Source organism: Pollicipes pollicipes, unplaced genomic scaffold, assembly GCF_011947565.3.
Source record: "Pollicipes pollicipes isolate AB1234 unplaced genomic scaffold, Ppol_2.1 Scaffold_6052;HRSCAF=7182_pilon_pilon_pilon, whole genome shotgun sequence".
NCBI classification, from domain to species: Eukaryota; Metazoa; Arthropoda; class Thecostraca; order Pollicipedomorpha; family Pollicipedidae; genus Pollicipes; species Pollicipes pollicipes.
Window position 1 is genome coordinate 9,091,524 of NW_023596805.1, and position 12,966 is coordinate 9,104,489.

Below are 12,966 nucleotides of genomic sequence, written 5' to 3' on the forward strand. Positions count from 1 at the left end.
TTTGCTGACCGCGCCACAAAAAAGCGCTACAGTTGGGCCGGTTGCCAACCATGAGAGACAGAAGGGATTGGCTATCTCCGTGGTTCGCAAAATTCAGCATAAATTACGACGCAAGGCATTAATTAAACTGCTAAGAAAACACATCATAATGGTAGCGTCGCTAACTATAAATTCTACTTAATGTGCCGCACTTCATTTCAATAAACAACCTGCAAAACAGCGAGTACGATAGGTAAGAGCCTTCAACTACCATCCTCCACTGCAACTTTGTTGTGGTAGTTGATTATGACATCACGTGATTCTAAATCGAAAAAAGAATCTCGGCGGACACGCCATTTTGGTACGTAAGAGCCCCTGAACACCAGCACTGCCACGTCACGGTGATGGGGGTCAGCGTGGGTTTCCCCAACGCGAGGCACCCTGTCATCTCTCGGGCAGTTACAGCTGGGGCACACCGCAGCCTCCCGGTTACCTCCAGGTTTCATCGAAGCCATCAAGCCGAAAAACCGTCAGCCCACGGCCCCTAATGAATGGATTGCAACTGGCAAAGTAGCCGATGCTTTGGGGCAGGATTGGCGTTACGTACAACCTGCAGTAGATATAGGTCGTGTTTAGCAACAAATACTGTTCGGGGACTAATTGCCGCCTAGTCAGCCACACGTGGGAAAAACGGTGCAGTAATAGCCCCATTATCAGGCTTTAAACCTCCCACGTTCGAGTCAAGGCAGCGGGAGAGCGCGACATGTAACAAGGCCGAGCACGACTAAGCCCAGCCATTTACCGAAGAATAAACATCTAAAAATGTTTGTTTACGCAAACCGTAGGCAAATAAAAAGGCCGCGCGGAAGGGAGAGGCGTTTGTGACGGCTGACGACTGTTGACGACTGACAAGACACCTGCCAACTGTTGACAACTGACAAGACAACTGACACCTGACAACCATCAACACGACCGTTGACAACTGTCAAAAAGGCGGCAAGACAGCGGAACATAAAACTCCACCGCCATCTTCACGCGATGAAAACTCGCGTTTGGGTCACTCACAGACCGACAGCGCATCTGAACAACGCGCTGTCTTGACCTGCTACTGAAGAGCGGTGCGGGGCAGAGCTATGCACGGGACATACAGCGTTCCAGCGCATGCGTTGGCGTCCGCCCCAGTGAGGCACCCGAACATCGCCTCGGTATGCGGCTCGGCAGCCAACATCGCCCTCCAAAGGGTATCTATACGCCCACCTTCAGAGGCGTGGCCGTGTACTCTCCGGGGCGGGGGGAGGGAAGCGGGGGAGGCAGAGAAGAGGGGGTGAGGGAATTTTCACGAACTGGTTCAGGAGATCCGCATGGGCTACACCGAGCAGTGCAGGGATGACCCCCAAAAATGTTCGGAAGGGGGGGCAACGGTTCTAAGATCGGTACGTGTCGTGCATCACAACACAGCCGACGTTCAACACACAGTAAGAGACGTAACAGCATCCCCTCCGTTTCTGAGCACACCAATCCTCAAGCACTTCTGCAGCGAGAATCGGTGCGGTCCGACCCCAAGCCGCCCTTCGGCGCGCCCCTGCGCCGTCGGCCGACCTTCCGCGGGTATTTTTATTTGTTTTCCGATCCAGGCGCCGCCAAGCGCTGACTCAGCGCCCAGGAGCCGATGACGGATCGCCTCCGCCTTCGAGAGAATCGGCCGCTAAATCACACTCGCCCGCCCCTCGCCGCGCGCCGCACCCCGCCGCTGGCGGCGCGTGGAACCGGCCACTAAATTGGAAACGGGCGAGCTGCGAGCGGCGCGGCTCGGTTCGTCGCTTCGCGTTTTTGTTCTCCGTTCGTCGCCTCTTCTTCAGGTGAGGTCGGCTGCAAGCGAGGGCCGAGCGAGGTCGGCAGCGTCGGCGCCGCCAGCGGCTCGCTGCCAGCGGAAAGAAGGGTGCAATCCGCAAACAAAGCGCGGGTTCCGTGAACACATTCCAGTTATGCCCGTCCGCTGCTGCGACCTTCGGATTGGCAGCGGCAGCGAGGCTGACAGCGATTGGACAGCGTCGAAAGTCATGGCTCAAGGAGGGAAATGTTGCGGCCGGGACATGCTGCACCGAATGGGGCCTGCAATTAATTGAAGAAGTGCATTGCAGCTTGAAGGAGGCAGAATACTGAAAGATGCGGGTTCGATTCCCGGAGATACCCGGTCTTCTTGTCAGATTGAGAGGGAGGCGACGCCATAAACGTCGCCAGTTGAGTGCGTCGTTAAGTGCTTAAACTGCACAAATCCAAAAACTGAAGTGCAGTTCTTTCCTTGCTGCGCAAGCAACTAACCATTACTACATGACAAGCTTGATAAAACTCAAAGTTATGTTTACATTGCCACCATTTCATGCACTGAAGGACTGTCCCTGCACACAAAAACATTGGGAGGCCGTATGTGCATACTACCTCTGTTCAAAACCCACTGCAAAGATAAAAATTATATTTAACACTTTGATTCCAAACATGGGCAGAAAACGAAAGGTTCACCCAGCTCTTGGAACAGCCAATCAGCCGCCAGCAAAAAAATAAAACTGACCTGCTTGCATTACGATTACGATTTTGTGTCCATTACGCATTACGACCATGTGTCCAACCTCATCCTGAACACCAGATCGCTCGGCGCCCGGCCGTTTTTTAAACGACCGACGCCCTGATTTCCCCCTGGGGTGACGCCGCCCTCTGCTTTCAATGCGGTGATCAATCTCACTTCACCTCGCCCACATCTTCTCTGAGTCACCGGGTGAGTCAAGCGGTCACCGTATGCCACGGGTGTCGGTCGGTAACTGCCCTCGGGCTGTTCACATTTCGCTGGCGCCGCACGATCACCGGTGTCTGAGACGGAGGAGGTCGTGACGGAAATGTCACGTGCGTCCAGACACGTTATTTTGTGTCGCCTCTCCGCCATGATAGTCTGCAAGATCACGTCGACCCTAGAGCACAGCCGCGATTTCAAGTAAGGGGCAAATTAGAAGTTTTTTCGGAATTCAAATATAGAAACACGAAAAAATGCCGGGATATTTCGACATATTTTCATCCTATTTATATATATATATATATATATATATATATATATCCAAATAGGATTTGGAAAAGTTAAATTAAGTCTGTTTCTGTACGTCTATCGAGAACCTAAAGCCACGTTGGCTTTTCCAACTTTCCTGGATGTCGCACATTATCAAAAGATTCCCAGCAAATTACCATGGTCTTCTGTGCCACTTCATGAGATAGCATATCAAATATCGGCGTAAGCTCGCAAAAACGAGGCAAATGCCGTTTGCAAATGACGCCAGTTATATGTGTACAACTCTTAAAGTAATGATAAGGGTCCACGGCACATGACAAAGACCCACACTTATCATATTCCAACACATCTATTGGACGCGAAATACTGTGCATAATATGAAAACCAAAGTACCAACTTTCAGTGCAATGATTTTAGACCATATTTTTTGTCAGGAACGGTCGAGCCTTGTAAACCTCCGCAGCTACTCTGACATCCACACACACGCAAGTAAAAACTGAAGCAAATTACACGTAACTTGACTGATTCAGGCGACAAAATTGGATGCTGTCGCTGCGTTACGCTTTATGAGCCCGCTCCTGTCACCCTGCTGTCATTCGGGGCCGTTACCATGCGTCACCCAAACGCGTCACGCGAAATGAATTTAGCGTACTGTAAGTCCGGAACGATTTTAAATTGGCCGTCAGATTGACAAAATGTGCGTACTACCACAAGCCGCAGAATTCTCTAAAACTTTGTTTGATCCCACAGAGTCGTTTTTCCCCTAAAATCGGCTAGTTTCCGTACCACGTGTGTCACAAAACGTAAAACCGCGCCTGCGCAGTACGGCATCATCAATGTCACGAATGCGCCTCATGAAAACACGCCCTTGGGGTTACCACTGACTGCCCTATGGTCTACTTAGATATTTAGAAGGCACATGCAAATATGGAACGAAAAGCCACCAAGTTTGAGGGCTCTATCTCAAACTGTTCAGGAGCAACAGCTGGAAAACCCAACCGGAAATTATTCAGCCCTTCGGTACAGTGCTTCAAGGACAGGCTGGAGAAAAGATAAAAAGAACGGCTAAAGCGCAAGCAAAACACAACCTGAAAGAGATGCACCCACCCGTGCTCTGGCGGCGGAGTCTTGGTACCGTTACAATTCAAACTGTTTCATCCGGATTGGGCGTTAAAGAGCTTGTCGGCCTATTTCCCAGTCGTTTCTAAACATCTGGCTAGTAACTGCTACACCAATCGCCTGGAAGATGATCACGACCACATGATGAATGACCTCGATTTCCAACCACGAGGGGTTCTTAGACACCACCGTCACGACAGTTAACGGTGAAATCGACCTAATCTCGGTCCATAAACCTGGCTCAAGCTGGTCCCCTTCAACTGCACCGCATACCCATCTCTGCTCCACTGAACTCACTTGGACGCTAACTGCGACAACTCGTAACTCTTGCGCGGATAACTCGGTACTCCGCCACGGATAACCAACTCCGCCACGGATTCCGTCAGCGTTGCTCTTCAGCCAGAGGAGGACAGAGGAAAATGCGCGGCTCGAGAGCGCGTCCGCGTCGTCGCTGGACGGACCGCGGCCTCTGGACTCGCGGCGAGGCCTCGAGCCGATTATTTCGGTTCGACGCTCGCGGTGAGCTGAAGCAGGTTTTTACGCGGCAGCGGCGTGTTTCCTGATCATGTGCGCGGACGTGAGGCCACAGGCGCGTCAAACTTCGCTCCCATGACTGGTACGTGACAGCTGTTCGATAACCGCACCTGACAGCTGCGAAAACCTCGAAAAATCCGAGGCAAGGGCGTCATGTGACAGCGATTTGTCGGCTTTGCAGCACGGAGCGTGCGACAGTTGCGTCCACAAGAGATCGCTGGAAACAGGAGAACGAATTTTGCCGACAGCCTTCGGCTAAAACTGAAGTCAACCCTATGGTTGGGAAAAAGACGGCGGGCTCATCCAGCGGTATTGAGAAGTAGTCCCACAACGGGGGAATTGTTCGGCTCGGTCGACATGAAGAGGTCGGTTGGCAATGGGCCAACGAGGGTCACCACAGGCCCGGAGCTGCCGTGCCGCGGCATTGGCGGCGCGTAAAACTCTCCGCAGCCGTGTACGGCGGAATCCAAACTATCCGCCGAGCTGGACGGCACAACTTTGGCGGTGGGTTCAGGGCTCACTCAGCCAGCTCTGCCCAGCAGATATTGCGAATCCAGTCACCCATACGAACCATGGGGAATACATGGGCAAGTATCAGGTTTTTCGCGATCATTTGATCCAGGACTCACTCGCCGCAACATCATGCTGCCCAATCGTTCAGCTGACGCACGGAGGTTCTCCTCCGTAGATGCATTCACCATCGCGCTCAACAGAACGTTTTAGACGTTTGACAAGCTATGAGCCCGTGTTAGTGACTCAGTTTGAGAGCGTTTCTGCAGACAATACTATGCGACCTGTCTGGACGGACGAAACACAGCATGTCGCAGCACAAACCACCTGTTAAGGTCGCATGGAGACGCCGTCCATATAAACATCACAGCTTCCCATGCACGTTACGTCGATAAAATAATGCACTTCTGTTCTGTGCTGGATATGACTTGCCATTTTTGAACAAACGACATAAGGAATTATGAACACAAATGATAACGACTTAAAGTAACCACTACAATCATCGCGTGACGACCCTGGTATCGGAGTTATGTCCCGATTAGAGACGGGACATTTCACATCGCTGATTCATCACTACGAACGGAACCCTGGGAGCCAACCAACAGACCTTTGCCCAGCATTTGGCCTTGTAACTGCATAGTGTGGTCGCAACGTTGCCACGACACCGGGCACCACAAGCATGTCGCATTTCACAGGGAGCGGCCATGCTACTGAAGTTGGGTCGAGTTGTCCGCACCGGATCCCCCGCACAGGAGCGCGGAGCAAGCTTCTCTAGTTCAACCTGCGGACGCCACGGGCTGCTGAAAGAAGGTCTCCAACTTTCCGTTCAGGTCCTCAGAAGGTGAGCAAAAATTGCCAAGGGAAGCAGCATTGGGGACGAGGAAAAATGGTTTGTCTGCCGCGGTCTACGCGAACATTTTGCTTTCCTTTAGCTTGATTAGTCAGCCAATCTTGCACCGTTGGCCGTTCTCGCTTCATGTTTAAGGGAAATGCTCAATGATGTTCAAGTTTTTTTGGGTTAACTCTGTCAAAACTTGAAATATGAAGTACACTACCGTGGATGTTCAAAGAGTGCGAATATTTTTTCCTGCTAACGGTTCCAAGTGGTTAAAGAAGGGAGTGAAGAACACACTAAGAACACTAAGAACAGTCGTTAGACCAACTGTTCCAGTTTTTTTACTTGCTTTCTGCGACCGTGGTCGAGCCCCATATCATGTGATATCGAGATCAGAAATTTAGAGCATCATCCTTGACGCAACGTTTGCTTTCTTACATAATTGTTGAAAACCAACAAGCCGCTATGCACGCCAATCGGAGAACAATCGATTAGATGCGCATTAAAATAGCTTAAATATCGTCATCGAATACCGTGCGCGCACACACGAAGAAGCCCCGGGGCGTGCGCCACTATATACGTGACGAAATATCGCCAGTTAAGTATCCCAAGTAAGGACATACAAATAGTAACACTGAGGGCAAACGATGTTATTTTACAACACGTAGAAAATTACGCGCGAACGGGACAGTAAACTCGGGTTTTAGCCGTTTTTTCAGCTGTGTCTCCTTTTGCGAACCCTGCAAACGCTCCTGGTCGCCTCTCATGCCGCATACGCCCAGGCTCCGCTCAGAACAGGTTTTGTGGTGCGTTATCCTGGGGTTGTGGCTTATCCTTTGCCAGATGGGCTCCGAGGTGATCTGTTTTAATCCTTCTGCCCGGATTGCCCACATGGTAATGACGTGGACCCAGTGCAGACAGACAGTGGCTTCCGGCAGCTCGCCAAAACACAATACCATGACAAGTACACCTCCATCAGCCACTGCACATGATTGAAATGGCATGCAAAACAGCCGTCTTAGTGCAACACCGCAGCTTTGCGTCCAAGCTGAGTGTCGCGCCCATCCCTTCCGTCAGCTTAATGACGTCAGCACAAGGCCTCCGAAAGCTTCCCCGAACTCTCCAGAGCCACACCTCCCCCTGGCCATGACCTCACTGACCTCAACTGCGCAGACTCCGCTGCGGTCATCTCCGTGCACCAAGCCAGACAGGGGGAGGGGAGGGGCAGACGCGTGACCTTGAGAGGGGCGGCAGAGGTCAGGTTCCACGTGGCGACCAAGCCCGAGAGGTGCTGGCGGTGGTTAGGAGGGGAGCGTGCAAATAAGAATGGCGGTAGTTTCCAAGAACAATGATCTCGCCGCCTGCTTCGGCACTGTTGCGCGAAAACCGCCCCTTTGTACTGTCGTAGACGGCTATTTCACTGGATCGTATGCGGGCGAATGCAAACGAATGCATGTTCGAAGGCAGTGGTGCGTTCTCAGGGCTCGCCCCAAAACAAAGGCTGTCGAAATGCTATGTATCAACCAAGATTATCCCTGTTTTGCATTCAAGAAGAGCTCGCTGTCTCCACCGCGCAAGTGAAGCGCTGGTAGGGTGCGTGAAAATCGCCATTACGAGGGCACACCAAAATGAAATAGCCTTATTTATGGTTGCGTAGAACTGTACACTTCAAGAAGCACAGCGTCTACACAGCCGCTCCAGTCACAATCTCTGCCGTGACGAAAACATATGCAACTGATCACAAACAGGGCTGCTGCCCAGATGAGAGACTCAGCCTGCACTTGAGGTGGACAAATGCAAATGAGGATGGGCCCTTGCCCAGCAGTATAAGAAACACCATTTGCCTGTTTCTGTTTCGCCAGTTTCTGTCTGTGTTACGTCTGTTTTAATTGCACGGCGCGCTACTTGCAAATCCATCATCTGCATGAGGTCGCTTCAAGAGGCTTTGGTTGATGACTCAGTGGCAGCTGGGGCTTTCGAGCCTTATTTTCGCATTCTGTGGTCACATAACGCTTAAAGCGAGTGGCTGGGGAAACCCAGATGAACGAAAGGGAGACAAGCCTTCGCCTGGCGCGGTAATCATGCGGGGCTGTCAAACATCGCGGGTTGCGTGGTATCTTGTGCGATACGACACGCACATATCTTTCGAAATTTGAACGCCCCACATGACTTTCACGCTTGCTTTAGCCCCTTCTTCAAAACCACGTGCATTTGGGGCCAGCGACCCGCGAGCCGCGAGCTGTAACAAAGCACCGACATGAAGCGAGATTTCTCATACAGCCACATGGTCTAACTCGTTGAAAAACAAAGTGAAATATGTCGCTTATAGATGCCTTGGCATTAGACAAGCCCGCTTAGCCTTGAACCCCTAACGAAAACTCCGGAACGTTTCAAACTCGCCATCGCCACCAGCCGTTAAAGCCCCGCCGCGGGGCGCTACCAGTATGTGAGACGGATCATTTGTCGACACGGTGTGAGACCCTCCTCGCCCGAAGATCGGCTCCGGACGATCATCAGTCGGCATGACAAATGGCTTAGCGATCGCCGGTAGCCGCCGAGGCCGAGGCCGCGGCTCGACGAGAGCTGCGGTTAGCCACCTGACTCGTGGTTCGGCTCCACGGGACTCCTGTGCTTGTCTATGCGACTGCTGTTTACAATTCACGGGACTCTTTTCCTAGTCCGCGGGACCCTGCCTTGAGTCCACGGAATCCTGTCTTAAGTCCAAAGGAATCCTGCCAAAAGCCCAAAGGACTCCCGTGACGAATCCATGGGACTACTGTCTTCAATCCCTTTAATTTTGCCAGAGTCTACGGAGCCCTATTTCAAGATCACGGGACCCTGTCTCGAGTTCACGGGACCCTGTCTCGAGTTCGCGGGACCCTGTCTCGAGTTCACGATACCCTGTCTCGGGTCCACGGGACTCCTGTAGAGACGGCCCTCTCCGTGCGGCGTGCGTGCCGTCCTTATATGTGCCGTCCTTTCGCCCGATCACCATAACGCGTTGACGGGCGACTGGATAATTCGTGATCGTAGGCCATGTCTTGCCAGGGGCTCACGCAAAGGCCCGCTTCGCCGCGCGAGGAGCCGCCCACGCTGTAGTGCCCCCCCCCCCCCCCCACCCCCCACCCCCACCCCACACACCTAAACTCTGTCAAAGCTGAGGAGCGACCGATTTTTCGCCGGACTCCTGCACTTTCAATGATAAATATCACGTGTTTGCGAGCTCACACGGACTGTCATGCGGATACGATCTTGAGGCAGCAGTGGCAAGTCGTTGTGTTGCTGCTTTTGCAATCACCGCCCCGCGAAACGTGCATCAGAACTATTTATCTTGAGAGGAAACCTTGAGCTGGCGCCGAAAGCAACGACGTCAGTGACACGGAACCTTGAGTGAAATACCGCGCAGACCTCGGTCCCACGACAGCGGGGACAGCAGCACAAGCATATCGCTACCTGGGCTCAGTCCAGGCCGCGGCCTTGTGCTGGGGGCTGTTGTGCTGGGGGCTGGGGGCTGAAGGACGGCACTGGCACTGTCGAGAACGCACGGCCAGTGGCCGTTGGGGCGTGCCGTCATCACGACAGCGCGCCCCCATCACGAGAAATGTCACACGCCCGCTGAATGGTCCTGCGCGAGGGACGTGCGGTTTGGACTGGTTCGCGTGGGACGCCGCGGTCATCGGAGAGCTTCGTCGTTGTTTTTTACGTTTGAGCCGGGACGGCTTCAAGTCACGTAATCCTCACACACTGGCAAAGCTACCACCGCATCAGCTATCTGTTCCATGCAAAGTGAGCTCACCAGAACTAAAAACAGCAACCAGTGACGTGGCGGAGATGGGTAGGGTTGTTTCATCAAACCAGCAGGACCAAGCCGGGCCACACCTACCCTCAGAGGGCAGACAAAGCCATAGCCGCATCTTATGATTCGCTTCATTTTTCAAAACAGTGTCGACCGGGGTAAAGTTTGGCTGGATGAGCGCACAGTTGAGAACGAGAGGGCTCCGATTCTAGCTATCACAAGCCAACGTCCACGCTGATCGATTATCTGGCGACGTATCTGGCGACCATCTTACAATTTCTCACGGTCCTCATATTTGAATGATAATACAAGTGGATAACCGTCATCGCAGAGTCAGCCATGTCATAAGCTAGGACCATATCATCACATAACGCAACTAATCCGCAAGTTCCGGCACCACAGTCATATCGTTTATTGCCCAAGATAGTGTGTCTAGGTGAGTGTCTGAAGCCATCGATACAAAGACTGAGTCAGAGTTTTAAACGTTCCTGGTGGTCGCCGTCGTTCGGATTCATTGCGCACTGACCAGGTGGTTGTTGGGCGCGGCACGCAGCACCACCAAAATATGTGGGAATGCGCTGGCAAAGACGCCTATGGTACTCGGTAATGCCATCGGTAACATTCGATTGGGGGTTGACTCGTCTGGCTACTTGCAGAGGCGCATCGCAACTTTGCCATCATCTCTGGCTACCTCGTTCAAGTAAACGAACATACGGAACGGAACTTTAAAATAGTAAACCATCACCCCTCGACCAGGCACCATCAAAACGCAACGCTTCCCGAGGAAACAAAATAGTACTTCGCTGTGACGCCTTACCTCAGAGGGTATCTTCTGACCGTGCAAGAGACTCCCCGGCGGTGGCGGCGGCGGAGGCGGAGGCGGCACGCCTCCGTTAACACTCCCGTAAACAGCGCTGTGCACAGCGCCGTTCACAGCTCCGTTCACAGCGCCGTTAACAGCGCCGTTAACACTCCCGTTAACAATTCCGTTTACAGTGCCGTTCGTCTGGTTGGATGTCTGGGCGGATGTCTGGGCGGATGTCTGGGCGGATGTCTGCTGCTGTCTGGAAGACAAAAGAGAGATTGAGTGAGATACCGAGTGTGGTTGCGAATAACTTAGCCGGCGACGATCATCCTGTTTGACGAGGCCTCTGGCAGCACGCATTAGAAAAGGTTTGGAAGGCATTTCGCGTTACGCAAAGTCGGTCTTTCCATGCATGAACAAGAGGTTAATGATACTGCCACGAAAGGTGAGGAAAGGCATAGCCTTTAACAGCTGATACGAAGCATGCGTTTTCGACCATTACCTTTTCGTGTTATTACGTATCATTACAGCGTCAGTTCCATGACCTTAATGTGCGTTCTTAACGTATTACTTTGCATCGCGCCTGCTATTGGGGTTCTCGCACAGGTCGGTTCTCACGGAGCAGGCAGAAATTGATCAATTCATCAAAATATTGGGCCAAATACAAATGTCCATCCTACCAGCTTACGCCCGCCTCGGTAGGCATACCACACCCGGTGAATACACAACCCACATAGCTTCCATAAAAGTCAACGAAGGCCGAAGGGATGATTGCTTACCGGCGGATTATGTTAATCAAGAGAACACGCTGCGAACGTCGGACGCGCTGCCCTGTCGTCCTAAATTCGTTGAAGAATTTCGCGACATATTTGAGAGTGGAGCGCTCCAGTTTCAGTGTGGTCGGCGGCCACGTCCCATCCCCTTGAGACCTGTCAAACCTATCTCCTTCAAAACCGTGGTGTAGCAATCGCCAATTCATGCACTTTTGGGTCACGTGCCTCATTTTCTCGCCAACCCTGAGCGCACAAATAAGCGACATGAGTTTAGAGCAGCGACAGCAAGCATTAAGCGGCTGGCATGACCAAAACTGGCAATCGTCGCAATACTGCACCAAATACCAGCGTGCTTACGAATCATTCGCTCGTGTGGGATTGTAGATGAAAATATCGTGATAGTCTTGTATACTCGAGCAAGACCCGATGGACAATGATCAGAATGCAGTATCACTGCTAGGCGCGGCTGTTCCGTGCTAGCCACAGCGAAAGGGGACGATGAGTAATGGTCGTTTCGCTTCCCAAGCAAAACGGACAAAACTATCGACGTTCCTTGCAATCGCCGGACGAAAACATGCCTCTATCCGCTCCCAGACAGGAACTCCACGGCATACGAACAGGATTTCCGGTACCGCTGGTATCGTCAGCCGGTACAGAAGCAGCACCCACGGTAGCATGCGGTACGGCACGGTCCCGGGCCTGGCTCTGTCGGCACCTCTGTCAGTGCCAGCCAAACATTGCGTGGCCTATAGGCCACGTAACGCAACGTACTGGCCTATAAGCCGATTCCCATATACCAAAGGTGCTCTGCCACTGTCAGGTTTCGTTTTTATTATTGTTTGCCCCCAGTCATAGCACGGTGCAGTGCAAACCTCGACTGATGGGTGTGGGGGTTAGCGGGATGTTAGATTCACCCCTCCCCGGAAAAAAGATGCGTGGCACACGTTGTCATGTAAAATTCTCGCGGCGCGCTGGTGGCCAGAAATCAAGTAAGGACTCAAAGGCCGGAAGGCCAGCCGGGAATCGAACCCTGGCCTCCCACGCGAGGGTTTGTGTCTGTTCTCATACAACCACAGTCGCCCAATTCGGGTCCAGGCAACGCCGCAAGCGTAACACCAGAGTATTTTCCACGAGATATAATGTTAATAATGACATTAACTATTATTTCGTAACAAGCATTGCTTTAAAATTTGTTTAATGTTGCAGCACGATTTCATAAAATAATGCACCAATTATTATAAGAGCACGATTACGTCCCATTGAAAGTCCACATAATCCCTGTTCGTACTCACGCCATGCTCCTGATTTGCTCAGCGACGCCACGGTCCTGGACGACCTGTTTTCCCCCGGGCGCTCGCTCGACCATGTCCGTGCTTCGGCCGTGGCACGCGCCCAGCATGTCCCGATACATGCTGTAGGCCAGCTGCCTGACCCTTGGGTCACTGGGGTCAACCGGAGGTGACATGACTGCGGCACGCGCGGCGGACGGCGCCTTTGATCGCCCTCGCGTCCGGATTGGGGGAGGGGGAGGGGCTGGCAAGGGGATCGCACAGCGCGTGG

The 12,966-nt window shown here is 52.5% G+C and overlaps 1 protein-coding gene across 1 annotated transcript in view; it reads right to left on the reverse strand.

The window, feature by feature from the left end:
• LOC119104759 (fibrous sheath CABYR-binding protein) overlaps positions 1 to 12,966 on the reverse strand; it is an 86,832-nt gene that overhangs the window by 33,227 nt on the left and 40,639 nt on the right. The window contains exon 3 of the mRNA XM_037228479.1: positions 10,646 to 10,892. Coding sequence (XP_037084374.1) covers positions 10,646 to 10,892 — 247 coding nt within the window. The remainder of the gene's footprint in view (positions 1 to 10,645; positions 10,893 to 12,966) is intronic.